Below are 18,557 nucleotides of genomic sequence, written 5' to 3'. Positions count from 1 at the left end.
TCCTTTCAGGGAGCCCAGAAAGAACTGTACTAAGTGAAGATCTGAGGATTAGACAGTAGGACCTAATGACTCATCTATTCACAGGGCCACAGGGCCAAATCAACTCCAATCAGTTTCCAATTCACCCAGAGCATTCCACTCAAGATTCAAGATTCATACTGAGAGCATCTGATTGACCCAATTTGCAAACTACATCCACCCCAAGACTGGGACAGGGTAACCTGGCCTCTATTACTGTATGAGGGAAGCAGGAATGCAGGGCTGACATGGCAGATCCTCACCACATGTATTTCTAAGACTTGACAAAGAGACAGACACTGCTGCAGAGCTAGCTGGTGGCTGCCTGGCTGGGTCAGTGGGCTCAGATATGCCATCAGTGGCCACTCCAGATGTGCAGGTTTCCCTCATGCCTGGGAACCTAGGGACTCAATTCTTTGTGGGTTTTTGTTTTTGGTTTTGTTTCTTTGGTCTATGCGCTCATGGCATATGGAAGTTCCCAAGCTAGGGGTCAAATGGGAGCTGTAGCTGCCAGCCTACACCACAGCCACAGCCACTCAGGATCCGAGCCATGTTTGTGACCTACACCACAGCTCACGGCAATGCCGGATCCTTAGCCCACTGAGCAAGGTCTGGTATCAAACCTGCGTCCTCATGGATGGTAGTCAGATTCGTTAACCACTGAGCCACGATGGGAACTCCTGGAGGCTTCTTGACACATGCTTTTACAGTTACCACGCTGATGCAGATGGATGGGGAATCATGGACCAACTCTTAAAGCTTCCACTGGAAAGTGATATGTGTCACTGCCACTCATATTGATGTCATTGACCAAAGTAAATCACACATCCATGCCTAAGCCCAAGGGGAGCTTTGTCCTCCCTGCCTGAGCCTGGGTCTTGGATGATAATCTCGCCAAATCAAATCTGAAGCCACTAACTCCAGTTTCTTGGTAAGTAATGCCATATTTCACCAATTCTAAGGCCCAGATTCTTTTTCACATATAACACCTCTGAAATCAAGTCATATCTCACAACTGATTTGATAATTAAGAATTGCTTCATAGCTGGACAGCATTTTTTCTTATGCAGATAAAGTGGTGCAACAGCAATATATTTCACAAGCAATGGCATCTTCAAGATAATAAAATATGATAATAAATCTCCTTTTAGTTTAAGCCACATTTTGTCAAATTTTCTGTAAGCCATAGCCAATATAAATCCTAACTGATAAAAAATTCCTACTATAGAGAGTAACAGTGACAAATGAATGAATAAAATAAAGAAAATAAAGTATGTACTTTGTGTACACTGTTTTAAAGGGACGGTATTTGGTCAGCAGCTTAAATTTTTTAATTAAATTCTTTTTTATCTACCATTTCCAATGAAAACACACACACACACACGCACGCACGCATGCATGCGCAAGCACATGTGCACACACTAACCTAAGAGGGTCTATGTCCAGAAAATAAGGTCAAGTAAGGAACTCTGAGTTAAAGTTTGGGCAACAGAGAACTCAGAGTGGTAATCTTGCGTCATTTAAGACTTTTGATTACAAATGGCAGATAGCTACTCAAACTAGCTCAAATACAAATGGGAATTTGTTGACTCACCTAAAGGAAAAGTTGAGTGGTGTTCTGGCTTCCGAGGAGTCCGGATTCAACTGTCACCAGGACCCAGTTTCTCTTTCCCTCTCATCTCTGGGCACCACAACTCAGAGTTGATCCTCTTCTCAATCGAGCTCTTTTCTCATCATGCACGTTTCCCTCATTGGATTCAAAGCAGCTGCCTCTATCCCAGCAGAAGAACGGGCTGTATCACATTGGCCCTGATCCATCCCTGTGCCTGTGTCTTCTGAACCCATCACTGTAGCTGGGAGAGGGAACTGCAGAAGAATCAAGGTCAGCTCCAAAAGAGAGGGTGGGGTCAACCACACCTGAGCCATCAGCACTAAGAGAGCACACTTGGGGTTCCATTTCAGTAGCAGAAGGATGAAGGAGGCTGTGTTACTCCTTCATCCAGGTGTCCTCCCTCAGCTTTTTTCTCTCTTTGCCCTAAATCTAGGCCTTGGATCTTTATCACTCCTACCACAATTAAGGCTGGTCCAGAGAAGACCAAAGTCAGCCAGTAAGGAGAAGTGGCAAGACCACCCACCTGGAGCCATAGCCGCAAGGGGTGTGAAGCAGGAGAAAGGATGTAGCTCTTTAAAGGTGAGCCCTGCTCAGCTCACCACTCCAGTCTCACCAAAATAATCAACAAGAGGATGACTGTGTTTCAGCCAACTCTTGCTGCCTACAGAATCTCCACGGCAATCATCCACCAGCATCTGGCCTTGGCTGGGTGGTGGTGTGGGGGGGTGGTTGGCATAGGCTGGCCTCATTGATTCCAGGCTCCCATAAGGTTTGGATCTGTTCCACAGACCTCTCATCAGTCTGGAACCAGCAGCTCCCTGGGACACATCCTCTCACCTCAATAGCAGAAGCACGAGAACAAGTCACACCCAGCCTCTGCTCGCAGCATGTCTGCTAACATGTTATTGGCCCAAGCAAGTCACAAGGCCAATCTCAAAGTCAAGCAGCAGGGAAACACGTTTCCCCACTATGTTGCAAAGTCAATATTCGTACAGGAAAAAGAGGCCTTGGAACCAATCCTTTAATCTGCCACAGAAGGTAATCAAAGAACGACCTTCCCCACAAGCTCAGCACTTTTCATTGATTTGCTTGTTATAGTGAAAGCTCAGCCTTGAGCTCTGAAGCCTAATAAGCTGGCCCCTGATCACATGATCCATTTGGGGGAAAGTAGGAGGAAGACATGAGAGAGACCTGACATGTGATAGGAAGCAACACTCAACAGGGATTTCTTCTCCTCTGTCCACTGCCCTCAACAGTCTTTTTTTTTAGGGTCACACCCATGGCATATGGAGGTTCCCAGGCTGGGGGTCAAATTGGAGCTACAGCTGCCGGCCTACACTATAGCCACAGCAACGCCAGATCTGAGCTGCATCTGTGACCTACACCACAGCCTGTGGCAACTCTAGATTTTTAATTTACTGAGCGAGGCCAGAGTCAGGTTCCTAACTTGCTGAGCCACAACGGGAACTCTTCCCTCAACACTTGATTTGAAACCGGGCAGGGATCTGTGGGGCCCTCCCAGGTACAAAAGCCTTTCCATGTCCCCCTTTTCTTGTTTGCAGGAAAAAGGCTTCAACCTCCTAGACTTTCCCTAAGTTCCAAAGAGCAGATTCAAACTGTTCTAATTAGAGGAGTGAGGAAGCACAGAAACAAATGAAAGACAGTCAACAAGAAACAATAATGCAGCAGTAGGGCAGGTCCTGGTTTCTCCTGGCGGGGCAAGAGGGGGACAGGATATGCATATGCACAAATTCTGTAGGAACGAAGCCCCCCACCCAGGAGGACAGTGACCACCTGCCAAGCACAACCACGGGGACCCCAGACTGGTCAGAACCAGAAGGCTGATGACTGAGATTCCTGGAACGCCACCCTGTTACCCCCCCACCAACCACTCAGTAGAGAGTCACACACCCTGCAGCCCTCCCCCAACTTTGCCTTTAAAAACTCTTCCCTGAAACCCGCTGGGGAGCTTCAACTTTTTCAGCCCTCTGTCCTTGCTTGGCCTTTGCAGTAAACCATCTGAGGTGATGACACCCTGGCTCTTTCACTCACATGGCTCACATCAGGTCACGGGAAATATGCCCACAGCCCACGTCCTAACAAGCCCCCAGGAGCAGGTTAGTGGTAATTTGCCATCACACTCAGGTCCACATTCCCACCACAAGTGGCACATCTAGCCCCCAACTTCCACAAGTCTTTGACCCCCATTAGGGGGACAGCAGCTACTGCCAACACAGCAGCAGATTGCTCTGGCCTCCTGCGCTCTCTCACCGCCATCTCAAGCCAGAAGCCACAACTGCCTGTGCATGTCAACTGCTAGTCCATTTCTTCCCACAGCAAGCTCTCAGTGTGGTCCTGCTGAATCCGAAGTTCCCTAGGCTTGAGGGGAGGGTGTAGCTACTCCACCTGCCCCCCCTGGCGAGGGTCCCACCTCACAGCCTCAGTCCTCAACAAGGGCACCTCCCGAGCCCTCTCTCTCTCTTCACTCTCACAGCCTTTTCTCTCTCACTGTGGGCCAGTCATCCAGCTGGTTTTCAGTTGCCTTTGGAATCTGCATTGTAGGGAGTTCCCATTGCAGCTCAGCAGGTTATGAACCCAGCTAGTATCCACGAAGATGCGGGTTCCATCCCTGGCCTCGCTCAGTGGGTTAAGGATCTGGCATTGCCACAAGGTGCAGTGTAGGTGGTAGATGTGGCTCAGATCTGGTGTTGCTGTGGCTGTGGTGTAGGCCGGCAGTTGCAGATCCGATTCGACCCCTAGCCTGGGAACCTCCATATGCTGCAGGTGCAGCTGTAAAAAGGAAAAAGGAAAGAAACTCTGCATTGTAATCCATCCCCACTCTTTGGAGTTCGACTGCTAACTTCTTGGTATCTCAGCCAAAATATCCATTTAACATCTTGATACATCAATAGAAAAAAAAGTTTCTCAGCAGCCCCTGGAAGATGTCTTTTGTGTCTCATTGGCTAAAACACCGTCCTATGGCCACCCCTAGCTGCAAAGAAGGCTGGTCAAGTCAGGATCTAGCAAGGGGGTATGTGGGTGTCAGGAATGGCTCAGACCATTCAGATGCATCCCTGGGGGCCAAGCACATTGCTGGCCCTACAAAATCTGGGTTCCTCTGTGAGCACTGGAGAAGCTGCAGGAGGGGTGGGGCTGGGTGTTGGAAGCTGAATAGTAAATTAACTGTTGTTTGCCACAAATGGCCCTGGTTGATAAGACCCTACCCTTGAGGGGCCAACAATCCTTGAGCAGCTGCATAGTCACAGGTGACAATTCAGAAAGGCAAGCCTTGCATTAATCCCTGACTTCTGCTCTGCCTGAGGGGCAGCCTTGGTGTTGAAAAGACCCAGAGCTAGGAGTTCCCATCGTGGCTCAGTGGAAATGAATCCGACTAGTATCCATGAGGATGCGGGTTCAATCCCTGACCTCACTCAGTGGGTTAAGGATCTATCTGGCATTGCCGTGAACTGTGGTGTAGGTCTCAGAGGAGGCTTGGATCCCGAGTTGCTGTAGCTGTGGCATAAGCTGGCAACTGCAGCTCCGATTCACCCCTCGCATTTGGAACTTTCATTTGTAGTGAGTGCAGCACTTAAAGAGCAAAAAAGAAAAAGAAAAAGAAAAAGACCCAGAGCTAGAACAGCTAATCATAATCATACCTGCCCAGCCACTTCCTAGCCTCATCACCTCAGTGTCCCACACTTTCCATGTGAGTAAAATGGGAAAGAGAGCCTCACAGAAGTTTCTCCCTATTCATCTCCTGCCTTGGCTAACAATTAATTAAGATTCATAGTAGCAAGTATCAGAAACCAACTCATACTGGCTTAAGGAAAAAAAAAAAAGTTAATTTATTGGATTACCCAGGGACAGATGGCTGCTGGCACAGCAGGACCAAGTGTCAGATGGCGTCATCGGGCCTCCCACACTGCCCTCTGCTCCCATCTCACACACACTCCTCCACATGAGTGCTCCCAACCACCCCAGACTTAGCTCCTTCAGCTCAACAAGTCCCACAAAAAAGGAAGTGATTTCAAAAAGACTCCAGAGTTGATCCTGATTAGGTCACGACCAGCCCCTGAACCTATCCCTGTGGCCTGGGTCATGATCAAAGCTCCAGAACAGAGACGAGCTGGTGATATGGGGAAAGGGAAGAGGTTTGCTTCTATCAGCTACTGTGTGGACAAGAAGGGGAGAAAGTAGTTCCCAAGAAAGAAAAGTCAGGATGCTGTTGCCCAGAGAGGAAAAAGGCTGCCAGGCAAGGGACAGGAAGTAGGGAGAACTGGGTAGGGAGCAAAGAATATCCCTGGGAGGCAGGAGTGAGTTGTGGGTTCCTGGAACACATTTGGAGCCAGTGTGGTGGAGTCAGGGAGGAGGGGACTTCTGACCTGATAAGGACAGGAACTCCCTTAGAAGAAGGGGCTATATTCATGCTGAGGCCACCCTAATAAAACTGGGGAAAAAGACGATGCTGGTGGGGAAAACCTCACCTCAAAAGAGGCACCTGGGGTGACCAGGCTGGAATTGACATAAATTTCAGAAACACAGTCTTCCCCATGTTTCTCAGCATGGCCTTTATCCTGCTCTGGCTTCTCTGTTCCTAAGTGATGAGAGATGACACTTCCTTAGGCAGGGCTGATTCTTAAGGTTAATTGAAAGTGGCCTTTCTCGTGAATCATCCATTGCACTGAATTATTAATCACCTGCAGGCATTTGCAAGCCTTTAAACACTTGGACTTCCTGCAACCCTCCTTGGAAATGCTTTTTCCAATGGAAATATAACTTCCTTTTGGCCATGGAAAAGAGAAACATTGTCTGCTGCTGTTTCCAGATTTCCCAGCTCCCAGAGACCCAGTAAGGAGCAAGATATGAAAACAGGAAGCAGGGCCAGAGCTGCAGCCAGACCTGGAGGCCACTCTGTTCTGTGGAGTTGGCTCCAGGCCAGCTCTGTCTCAGAGCCTCCAGGGGACAGAGGATAGAGGGAGACTGACCATAGTGCCTATAGCTGTTGGTCTTGTTCATGGTCATCTCCACAGGAAATGGTTTCCTGGGGCCTTCGGCAGGTCAGTGAGGAAGACGGAATGAGAAGGATCAGATGTCAGGTCTAGCTCCCCCACTTACAGAGTGGGCCATGGAATTTCTTTGATGTGGTTTCCTCATCTGAAGGGGTGGCCCCAGCCCTGCAGGCTGACATAGGCAGGGCTCAATGGGGTCGTGTATGGCAAGCCTGCATTGTGACACCCAGAACACAAAGAGCAGCAAGAAATGTGAATTACCTTCTGCGATCTGCTCTCACCTTCCCATAGAAGAAGAAAGACTCAAAACTCAGAGAGTTGGCTAGACAAGTAAGGTGCTTGCAGACAAAGCCAGCAAAGTAAGCACAAGACCCAGCAGCTGGTCTCCAGGGCAAGGCCAAGGAGCTCCTATCAGGCCCCAAAGTGTGGGCCCAGGATGTGTGAGATACATGGGCAATGGTGGCAGAAGCTAGGGAGCAGCTCAGCTGAGGGCACAAGTTCTTCATCTACCATCCAGCACAGTCTTAGCCCCAGAGGTGGATGAGTAAGACATGGCCCCTGCCCTGGTGGAGGTCCTGGTCTGCCAGGGAGAGTGAGGTGGGATGATGGTCAGAGGCCCAGAGTTCAGTAAACCAACATTGTATCTTCCTTGACGGTGAGGACAAGGAAGGGCTTCATGGAGGAGGGGATGCTGGAAGTTCCTCTTGAAGGATGAACAGTGGGGAAGGAGGGTGGGCGCCTCGGGCAGGAAGAGAGCAGTAAAATGAGAAGGCAACTTGTGGGTTGGCAGAAGTGTCAGAAGTAGTTCTACCATTGTGGGCCCTGGGTTCTGCAGAGGGTTTGGGGGATAGAGGGTGTCCAGGTGAGAGTGGGGAAGAGGGCCTGGAAGACATAAGCTGGGGCAGGGGTAGAGGATGGAATCAAAACTGCAAAGAGGAAATGGATACAATGATCAGAGAGGCCCGGTGGAGACCTGGGCAAAGTTCTGGAAGGTGATGGAGATGGATGGAGGAGGAAGCTCCAGCAGGATTTGGTGACCGTGTGGTGTGGGTGGTTGGGGGAAGGAGGCCAGGGAAGAAGCTGGGGCCCTGGGAAGGCGCAGCACAGGGCTAAGGGAGGAGCGGCTCTGGGTCTGGTATAGACAATGAGCACCCACTTCCCCACCCCACACCTAGAAGGTCCCCAGTGCAGTTCAGGCCCAACAGTGGAGGTGGCCAGGTGTGGATGGGTGTCAGGCCCATCAGGGAGTCAGCCTAGGCAGGACAGGTTCAGGGGGAGGGGGTGGGAAATTGCCATATTGAGGGGTCATGGTAACTAAAGGGTTACCATGTGCGGACACATGGGCCTTAGTAGCTTCCTGGTCCCAGCCTGGGGGTGCACTGAGCTCCAGGCAGCAGCAGGAGGGAAGATATAAACCATCCTTCCCAGAGGGCTGACCAGACATCGTGCTTAGCACCATAAGCTCCAAAGGTGTCCACACCCTAATTCCTGGAACCTGCAAACAGTTTACTTTACCTGGCAAAGGGACTTTGCAAATATAATTAAGTTAAGGATCTTGTGATGGAGAGATTATTCTGGATTATCCAGGAGGGTCTCATGTAATCACAAAAGTCCTCGTAATAAAGGAGGCAGGAAAAGTGGATGTGAAAAGGACAGGGAGTCAGAGAGATTGGAAAGGGCTGCTACTGAAGATGAAGGAACATACCACTTGCAGGCAGCTTCTAGAAGCTGGGAAAGGCAAGAAAATGGATTTTTTTCCAGCCTCCAGAAGGAAAGCAGCCCTGCAGGCTCATTTTAGTCTTCTGCCCTCTAAAACTCTTAACATAATAAACTTTTGTTTTTCAAATGTGTGGTTATTTGTTACAGCAGCAACGGGAAACTTATACAGGCAGCACTCTAGCGACCATAGGCTCCCTGGTTCACCCCTTTCTATTTTATTTTCGTCTTTTTTGCCACTTCTTGGGCTGCTCTCATGGCATATGGAGGTTCCCAGGCTAGGGGCCTACGCCAGAGCCATGGCCATGCGGGATCGGAGCCGCGTCTGCGACCTACACCACAGCTCACGGCAGCGCCAGATCCTTAGCCCACTGAGCAAGGCCAGGGACCAAACCGGCAACCTCATGGTTCCTAGTCAGATTTGTTAACCACTGAGCCACGACGGGAACGCCTGGTTCACCCCTTTCTGTGCCCTGTTCACCACCCATACCGCTCTAGGTCACCTGGGGTTCAGGTAGTGCGCAGCCTCACACTCACAGACAGCCTGGGGGGATAGTTCCATCTTCTCTGCCCAGCCTCCTCCTTCCTATAATAGGCATGGGTGCCGTGGGAGCAACATCCAGGCTTGATATTTGGATACAATCTTCAAGTCCATAAAACTAACCCCCCCCCCCAAATATCTTCCTTTCCATCCCCAGTCACAGACGCTTCAAGGGCTAAGACGCTCCCACACCTTCGGCCAGCACCGATCTAAATGTCCCTTACATATCTTAATCCTAGAGGAATTACTATCTTTAAGCCAATTGTGGAAAGTGAGTCCAGAGTTCCGAACTACAGCTGGGGAGGAGGGTGCCAGAATTGGAACCCAAGTGGTCCGGCTGCAGAATCCGCGCTCTCCAAATGCCTCATTGCTTTGTCTACTGAGAGCGAACTTGAGAGCCTTCTCCCGCGCCCTGGGGATCACACCCACGGCTCCTGGCCAGGGGCAGCACGTGGAGTCTCGGCCCTAAAATCTAGGAAGGCCCCCCAGGAGGATGGGTCAGAGCTGGGCCTCAGCCTGCAGAGGATCTGCGGGAGGTGGAGGCGCATTCCCACACCCGCACTGCGAGTGCCAAGACCGCCAGGGGTGCAGGGCACGGTGCCGACCGCGGTCTATCAGTTGCGGCGGGCGAAGGCTTTATTTAGCTCTGCCCGCGGGAGGGCTGGCTCCCTCGCCTGGGCCGCAGGCAGCCCTGGGCGCCGCGCCCCGCACGGAGCCCTGCAGATTCCGTGAGCTCAGGGTCGGATCTGAGCCCCTCCCTGGGCCACGACCTGGGCCGGGTAAGAGCTGCGGCCTCCAAGAGCTGGGTCCCTGCCCCCGCCGTCTGCCGCTGACCAGAGGGCGACGAGGGACCGCCCCCGCGTCCGCCCGACGCCCGGCTCGGCGCTTTAAAAGTCCGCCTGACGGCGGCGGAAAACACCAAGACCGGCGAGACCGCGCCCCGACGGCCAACCAGCAGCCCGATGGCGGGTAAGTGCCCTCGCCTCCCCACCCCCGCCCCCGAGCCCCGGCCCCTCCGCCACCCGCCACGCCACCTGTCGCTGCCCTTTCCCCCCTCCCGCCCCGCCCCTCGAGCCTCGGCTGAGGCACGGACCCCTCTCCAAGTGGGCTGTGGGGATGGAGAGTGAGTCTGCTCCTCGCAGACAGTTGCGGGTCAAGAGGTGTGGGAATCTTGCTTTCTCACAACCCCACCCAGAGCGGCCCTGAGAGCCGGCAAGCTTTCCCCCAGGCATCACAGTCCTGGTGGTGTCTGCCCCCAGAGCAGGTGGCCCTGGTGATTGGGGGCATCCTTGGGGGGCTGCTGCTGCTGCTGCTACTGTTGATCGGGGTGAGCTGCTGTCTCTGGAAGAGGCTTCGTGCCTTGTTCACCTATGAGGAGCTGCCGGGGACCGAGGCTGTCTCCAGCTCACAGGGGAACAAGATTTGCTCACCAGATGCCAGGACCCAGGCAAGCAGGTGAGGCAGGATGTGGGGCCAAGGGAGCCCTTGGCCTTGCTTTGGGCCCTCCCTGTGGAGCTTCCCCTGGAGAGGGGTCGGGGGAGGAAAGATCTGTTTATGAAGCCCTCCTCCATGCTGTCAGCATGTGGGGAGCTATCATGAAGAAACCCAGAATCCTCAACACAGCTCTGAGGAAGGTGTTATGAAGTCCATTTTTCTAGCTGAGGAAACTGAGGCTCAGAGGACATAAGTAATGGGTCCAGATAGCACAGCTAGGAAGAGGCAGAACAGGCATTCAAATGCAGGTGGGCCGACTCCACAGGTTGTGTTCCTTTTCCAACTCGTCACTGCCATGGGCAGACAGAGGTGTGGGCTCTGGCTGTGTGTGTTTGTGTGTGTGTGCGTGTCCTAGTATGGTCCAGAAAATGGTGCCCTTGCCCCCTCCTGAATCCTGCTGGCTTTTTCTCCTCCTGTGCCTGGCACTCAACCCTCTGGGCTGAGTGCTCTGAGGCCACACCATTCACTTGCCACCTATGTGTTGTCTCCCTGCCTCTGGACAGGCCACCAGGTGTGCCATTCGTGGTGCCCCCTTCTATCCAAAGCCGAGACTGGGTGCCCCTGAGCAGCGGAGAGTGGGCCCAGGCCCCACAGGACCCCTGCCCAGCCCCAGAGCTCCTGCCACAGGCTACCAACAGCAGTTTTGGTGAGTGTGCCCACCAGGGCCTGCCCAGGGGTCATGGTCTGCTCAGGCCAGGGTAGACCATCTGCTTTCACAGGCCTGGCTCTGGAAAAGAGCTTAGATGGTCCCGGGGATGCCAGAGTTGCCCCGTGCCCACTCTTTCCAGGTATCTGGGTTATCAAATGTCTGTTGCACCCCAGCCTGGGCCAGATATGGCCTCATGTGCCACTTTGAAGTTAGACCTCACCACACCTCTGTGAAGGTTGGGATCGTCTCCTCATTTGACACATTTGTAAACTGAGGCTTGGAAGGTTAACAGTGCCTTTCCCAAGGTCACAGAGGCAGGAAGCAACAGATCTGAGATTGGAACCCCAGTGTTCCCAGGTGCAGAACCTGTGCTGGGTCTTACTCCAGGAAGATGGGATGGCCAGTCCAGAGGGCGGAATGGTAGAAGCTGGGCACACCAGCCCACCTCTTTGCTCTGAAGACTTTCCCAGGAACCACCCAGTAATCTGCTAGGCTCTTCTAATTTGAAGAGGAAGAAAAAAGGCAACACTTCATCACTGAGACACACCCTCTGAACACCACAGAAAGGGGCCAGGCCAGATGCTGGGCACTGTGCCCATGCCTGCCAGCCCTGACTTCTGGGGGTGGGGGTCAGTTGTGGGGGCACGGGTTGAATGCATACTGTGGACCCCAGGGAGGAGCAGTGCTGAGAAGGCCTCCTGGGAGAGCTGCGCTAGACAGGGCAGCTGTATTCAGTCTGGAGAAGAAAGTGGGGCAGACATGGTCAGAGAGGTCCGTGAACTGCCTAGTAAAGGCTCAGCCTGGGAGGGGGGCATCCCCCTGCCCCTGCCTTCCCCTGGCCTGCCAGTCCTCCCAGCCCCTGTGTGTCGCAGGAGGTACATGTGTGGTGGGGACCATCAACCCAGAGCTGTACAAGTTCCCAGAAGACCAGAGTGAGACCGACTTCCCTGAGGGCTGCCTGGGGCGGCTGTGGTTCTCCGTGGAATACCAGCAGGAGGCAGAGCGGCTGCTGGTGGGCCTGATCAGGGCGCAGAGGCTACAAGCCCCCTCAGAGACCTGTAGCCCCCTGGTGAAGCTCCACCTGCTGCCAGATGAGCGGCGCTTCCTCCAGTCCAAGACCAAACGCAGAACTGCCAGCCCACAGTTCGACGAGCACTTCATCTTCCAGGTATGGCCTGTGGAACAGGCAGTGTCTGGTGTCCTCTGCCTCCCGGAAAGGACATTGTGCAGGAGAGCCCCGGCCTCCCGTGCTAGCCCGGGCCCTGCAGCCCCCAGGACACCGAGCCATAGGCTCTGCTTTACCCCACTTGCCGGGTCAGGGTGTACAGGAGCCCTGACCCTTCGTGGCGGGGGGCCGATGAGAGACTAGAGGGATGAGTTGGGCAGAGGGCTGGGCTCCTCCCACCTAGGCTGACTGCAGAAAAAGAGAAACATATTCTTGGAAAAAGAGAAACTGAATGCCAGGCTGTGGCCCATGGGGCTCAAGGAAGCCCCCCAAAGCCCCAAGCACTGTGAGCTTTCTGGTAAGGTTTCCAAAAAAGGTGGAGGGTGAGACCTTGGGGCAGAGGCAGGAACTCACCCATCCTGTGAGAAGCCAGAAAGGGACCGAGAGCCATCCTGCGGCAGGTGGTTCCTTTGCTGCACAGTCGGTGGGCGGAGTTGGGGTCTGGAAGTGCTGAGGCTGTTGGGACACTGAGCCAAGCTCACAGTCACCTGGGAGCCTCAGCAGGTGACTGGGGCCCTTGTGGGAGCCAGCAATCTAGAGCTGCCAAGAGACCTTGGGCAAACATTTTTAAGGGCAGGGCAGCAGGCTGGCTGGCAAGGCAAGAAGAGGTCAGTCAGCACCTGAGAAGAGTGGGATTCTTGCCTTCTCCCGTGGCTGAGAGCTGAGAAGAGGGGTGGCACAGGGCCCAGCCCCTGGCTGACCTGCTGGGGCCGAGGCTATGAGAATTCACAGGTGAACCTGCTCCTCTTGGGGACATCAAGATCCAAAGCGGCAGCCTTGCTGACTAGCCAAGCCACACGTTGTGCTCACATACTTATTTTTCTTCACCCGTCACTTCCCTGTCGTATTACTGTACCAACTTGGTCCTGGCCTCTCTGTGCTTTAAGGGGGAAGGAGAAGGAGAAGAGGAAGAAAAGAAAATCGGTAGTAATTAACCATTTGCTGTAGGTCAGATCCTGTGATTGGAGTTTCAGAACCTAGAGAGTAAGAACCATTAGCCCATTTTACAGGTGAGGAGACTGAGTCTCAGGGAGAGAATTGTTCAGTACCCAACTCAGCAGAGATAGGCAGTTTCCCTGGGCTCCAGTGTGGGGTCCTCTCACACTTTCACATGTAAGCAGATCACTTGGCCGCCCTGTTAAATGGTAGATTCTGCTTCATGGGTCTGAATGGGGACCCAGGGTCCTGCATTTCTAACAGGGTCCCACGGGTGGTGGGTGCTGCTGGTCCTCAGACCACACTCTGCATGGCAGGGTCTGACACCCCTTCCCACCTCCCCAGGATACTGGCCCCACTTCAGCAAAGGGTCCCCTGTAGATGCCTGGTGTGTGCAGGTCCCTGGTTGAGACACCCCTCATGGAAAGATCCTGTGTCTGGATCAACATAGCACATCATTCCGTCCCCTGACCCCAACCTGGCCCTCATCTCCCCCAGGTGTCCAGCAAGAGTGTCGCCCAGAGGGTGCTGAGGTTCTCAGTGTACCACGTGGACAAGCAGAGGAAGCACCAGCTCCTGGGCCAGGTGCTGTTCCCCCTGAAGAAAGAGACCCTGGCGGGCGACTGCCGGCACATCATCTGGAGAGACCTGGAGGCTGAGAGCCTGGAGGTAAAGGTCAAGGTCACCAGACACGCGCTACTGTGTGTCACACTACCATGGACCGCCAGCTGGTGTGGCCCAGTACCTGCTGGCCAGCGTCAGTCCTCAGCGTACCACCACCCCTACAAGTGTGACTAGAGAGGCATGGGCTGAGGGGGTGCGTGGAGCCCAGCAGGGAGAGCCACCTGCAGCTCTTTTGGCCTGGAGGTCAGATTACCTGGAGCATCCTGAAAAATCCACATTTGGATTCCCATCCAAATCAGACTGCTGTGAAAGGCAACACCCTACATGGACCAGCCAAGTCCCTCAAACCCCAGTGGGGGTCTGGGTGGCTCTGAATAGGCCTTGGAATCCCCCACACCTGGGCTTGAATCCCCAGCTCTGGTCATTACTACAGTGCACTCTTCAGTGGGCCCCTCAACTCCCCGGGCCTGTCTCCCCTTCTGTGAAATGGGGGGTGAGCTTCAAGGAGGGAGTGTGGCTGTGAAATGTAGCTCCTTGGGCCTGGCTGCAGAGAGAAAGGGAGAAGGCTTGGCTCCTCCAGCACCTGCCAGGGTGACTGGTTGCTTTCCTCTCGGCCTCCCCAGCCTCCCTCAGAGTTTGGCGACCTCCAGTTCTGCCTTAGCTACAATGACTGCCTGAACCGCCTCACCGTGGTCGTGCTGCGAGCCAAGGGCCTCCAGCTCCAGGAGGACATGAGTTTTGTCAGTAAGTTTTCCTCTTGGGACAGGGCCACCCTGCGAGCTCAGGGCCTGGAGCTGGAGTCTGGCCCTCACCCCTGGCCATCCAGTTTCTGCTAGGATATGGCTGCCCTGAGCATCCATTCCTCCCGGGCCACACCCTCCCTCCCTGCACAGTTGTATGAGGAGATGCTTCCTTGTTTTGACCCCCAAGGCTGCATCCCTTTGACCTCAAGACCCCTAAGGCCTCTGGGACCAACTGTGCCCCTCCCTTTTCACAAGTAGTGCCTTAGCTCCTCAACTGCGCTGCCTGCCTCCACCCCCACCCTTCTGGGAAGGTTCTGGTTCCTCAAGGGTGAGGTCCTGTGCCTCCCTGCCCCTGGGGGGAGGAGACAAGGGACACCCCTGCATGTGGAGCTTGACACTGGACTGAACCCCTGGAGGTGGAGGAGCGGAGGCCCTGCTCTGGCTTGCCTCACACGTTCCACCCCCGCTGTGGACCCCCAGCAAGGTGGTGGTTGTCTAACCCCCATGTGTCTCTGCAGCTGGGTCCCTGTAAGCAAGCTGGGATTCACCCTTCCCGTTGTGGGTCCAAAACCCATCTAAACGCCCCCACAAAAAAAAACACTTGGCCTCTGGAGGAGGTTTAAGGGACCCAGGAAGCCTGAGCTGCCAGCAGGCAGGGCCCGCCCCCCTGAAGAGGAGGGACGGGTGAGTAGTGCCAGGCTCAAGTTACAAGAGCCAGCCAAGCCGTGGGTGCGTTCAGTAGGCAAAGGAAGAGGAAGGGTGCTGAGCGTTTCCTCGGCTGTAAGCAGAACACTAATCAACCCAGTTTCCTCTTGTAACGCCCTTTGGCTGTAACAGCTGTTGAGTAATGAGGTCCTGGCGCCCAGGCGGGGCATGCGGCCCCCAAGCCCGACCTCAACCCTGCATGCCTGTGTGCCTTCCCAACCCCTGGTCTGCACTGCCCCTCAGGTGTGTTTGTCAAAGTGTCTCTGATGAACCACAACAAGTTTGTCAAGAGCAAAAAGACCTCAGCCGTGCTGGGCTCCGCCAGCCCTGTGTACAGTGAGACCTTCAGCTTCAGAGTCGACCCTGCCGAGCTGGACACTGCCAGCCTCAGCCTGACAGTGCTGCAGAGCACCGGAGAGGACAGTAAGGCTGCTCCCTCACCCCCAGGCTGTTGGGGCGACGGGCAAACCAGGGGCTGCATGCATTCAGGAAGCTTGGATCCTTTGGAGGAGGTTGTATGGTTTCTGTTCTCTGCTTAAGGAAACTTAAGAGAGGCTCAGAGAGGCTGAGGTATTTGCTCAAGGACACAGAGCTTGCTAGTGAGAGAGCTGGGATTCACACCCAGCATTTTCCAGTTTGACCATCTGCAGCACTCCAGAAAGAGGTTACAGGATGCTCTCTGCTACCCCATCTTGGGCAAGTCACCAGAGAGGCTGGGAGGCAACATGGCTACCTGCCACTGGCCAAGTGACCTGGTACCATGGGTCATTATGTGCCCTGCATTGTGTATGAGCTTTGAGGGTCCTGAGTAAGGTTCAGAGTGGATGAGAGGGTGTGTATCCCAACCAGCTCTCCCACATGCACCCACCCCCCCGCCCCGCCCCGGTGTCCATTGTCACTGAGGCAGAGCTGTCCAGCCAGCTGGTCTCATCAGCCAGAGCTTAAGACCTTTCTCCACTGTGGTAGCTGGTGGGTTAAAACTATTGCTGAATGTGCCCCCTGAATGTACAAGCCTTCTGATGGAAGAGGGCTTCGTTCTGGGGGCCCCCCTTCCTTCCTCAGCCATTTGATGTGAGGCAGGTTTGATGGCCCTTCAGGAGGGTAGGGGCAGAGTGGGTGCCCCCGAAGAGCAGGCTCTCCGTTTGGACTCCCTTTTACCACCAGCTCCAGCTCCAGGTCCAGAGCAAAGTCAGAATTTCTTTGGAGGCTGTCAGTTCTGATTAAAGGGCAGGGGGCCTGGCCACTTCCTTCAAGGGGAGGAATGAGAGAGGGAAGGGCTGGGGATGGCTGAGGGTGTGGCTTCTGTGCTCCAGAGGGTGACAGTGTTCTCCTCCCCCGCAGGGAGCCACGAGCTGGGCCGGGTGGTGGTGGGCCCCTACATGTACGCCCGCGGCAAAGAGCTGGAGCACTGGAACGAGATGCTCAGCAAACCCAAGGAGCTGGTGAGGCGCTGGCATGTGCTCTGCTGTACCACCGAGCTTTGACTTAGGCGGGGCCCTCAGGTCTGCTCCGGGAGGCCTCTTCCCATAGCCATGCCTGACAGCCACAGGCCTGAACACTACATCCAGCATCTCATTGGGCTGTGGGGCCAGCCCGAGCTGGGGGAACATGAATGCTGATGTGCAGGAGAGAAGAGGGGAAAAAGAGCCCCGGGTGGGGCCGCGGTATGGCTAGTGATTAGCATCTCCCCAGCCTGAGAGCCCTCTGACTCACTCTGTCCTTCTATACCCACTGGGCTGCCTGGGCTGAGAATCCTGGCTCCTGGTTATCACCATCACAGTCTGGACCAGAATCTCATGCACACGGCAGAAATACTCTATTCAGTGATAGTGTAGCTGTGTCATCTAGGTGGAAGTGCCGGGTAAACTTGGAAAACTGATGATGTGTTGATGCTCAGCCTACACTGTTTTTCTGCTGTGGTTTCTCTGCCTTCTGCCTTGTGAAGAAAGCAGGCTGTTCTGGGAGAAATAATGGGAGGGGGAGCAGGGGATATTTCAGTTGGTCCACAATAAAGAGCTCAGTCTGAGAACTAGGTGGAAGTGTAGGTCTGGAACAGTCCCAGGCTGCCCAGGCAACACAGTGTGCCTGCAGCTCAGGAGGGAAGGTACCCGGGAATCATGACTGTGAGAGGATCTGTGGCCATGAGCAGCCTGCCCAGGTACCAAGTGGTGGACAGGTTCTCAGTACCCGCTCCCAATGCTAGGCAAGGAAGAGCTCACCTCTGTGTTAGGTCCCTCCCCAGGGCTGTGTCTAATCCTGTCCCATGTCATGTCAAGTCTTGCCTGCAGCTCACCCTCCCCCGAATCCAAGGCCTCACACAGTTGGTTTGATAGGTGGTCTGCTACCAGTTTCTGTGGTTCCCCTGTTTAACAGCATTCAGCTCCGGGGGCTCTCACTTTGGGTAAGAAATGGTGAAAGCACATGGCCAAAGCATAGCCCACAGGACTGAGAGCTTTTCCTTTAAATCTAGCAATTCCATTATGGTTACTGCATTATGGTAGGCATCGGTGTTAACTTCATTAAGATAGAGGTTCCGAAACCACCGTCATCAACTCCCCATGCAGATGCACTCAGGGTCCTGGGAGCCCATGGGCTTGTCACTGTCACTTACCAGGCAGTTTGTATTTTCACCCAAATGCTACTGAACTGGCAGATTCAAGCCCAGTTACTGTTAATTAAAACAACACTTAGACAACCTACAGAACAGGAGAAAATAGTTGTAAATGATGCAACTAACAAGGGCTTAATCTCCAAAATATACAAACAAGTCATACAACTCAACAGCAAAAAAACCCAACAACCCAAATGAAAAAAATGGGTAAAAGACCTAAATAGACATTTCTCCAAAGAAGACATGCAGATGGCCAACAGACACATGAAAAAATGTTCAACATCACTAATTGTTAGAGAAATGCAAATCAAAACTATAGTGAGCTGCCGCCTCATATCAGTCAGAATGGCCATCATTAATAAGTCTACAAATGACAAATGCTGGAGAGGGTGTGGAGAAAAGGGAACCTTTTTACACTGTTGGTGGGAATGTGAATTGGTACCAACACTATGGAAAACAGTATGGAGGTACCTCAGAAAACTAAATATAGAACTACCATATGATCCAGCACTCCCACTCTTGACCACAAATCTGGACAAAACTTTCATTCAAAAAGATGCATGAATCATTGTACATGTAATAAATGTATGTAATAAAATTCATTAAGTTAAAAAAAAAACCTTCAAGAAAAAAGATATATGCACCCGTATGTTCACTGCAGCACTATTTGCAAT

The 18,557-nt window shown here is 53.4% G+C and overlaps 1 protein-coding gene across 1 annotated transcript; it reads left to right on the top strand.

The window, feature by feature from the left end:
* Positions 1–9,764: 9,764 nt before the first annotated feature.
* LOC125116441 (synaptotagmin-15-like) lies at positions 9,765–18,020 on the top strand. The gene is made up of 8 exons (XM_047761656.1): positions 9,765–9,865; positions 10,156–10,351; positions 10,894–11,036; positions 11,912–12,207; positions 13,699–13,869; positions 14,448–14,568; positions 15,516–15,695; positions 16,614–18,020. The coding sequence occupies exons 1-8, from the start codon at positions 9,859–9,861 to the stop codon at positions 16,754–16,756; spliced, it is 1,257 nt and encodes a 418-aa protein (XP_047617612.1). The 5' UTR covers positions 9,765–9,858; the 3' UTR covers positions 16,757–18,020.
* Positions 18,021–18,557: the final 537 nt, after the last annotated feature.

Source organism: Phacochoerus africanus, chromosome 15 (genome assembly GCF_016906955.1).
Source record: "Phacochoerus africanus isolate WHEZ1 chromosome 15, ROS_Pafr_v1, whole genome shotgun sequence".
In the NCBI taxonomy this organism is placed as follows: domain Eukaryota; kingdom Metazoa; phylum Chordata; class Mammalia; order Artiodactyla; family Suidae; genus Phacochoerus; species Phacochoerus africanus.
This window is presented reverse-complemented; position numbering and strand designations above follow the sequence as displayed.

Excerpts from the sequence above, each read along its gene's own strand:
- LOC125116441 (XM_047761656.1), top strand. Across the intron at positions 11,037-11,911 it reads GGCTACCAACAGCAGTTTTG|GAGGTACATGTGTGGTGGGG; the intron begins GTGAGTGTGCCC and ends TGTGTGTCGCAG. Across the intron at positions 14,569-15,515 it reads GGAGGACATGAGTTTTGTCA|GTGTGTTTGTCAAAGTGTCT; the intron begins GTAAGTTTTCCT and ends ACTGCCCCTCAG.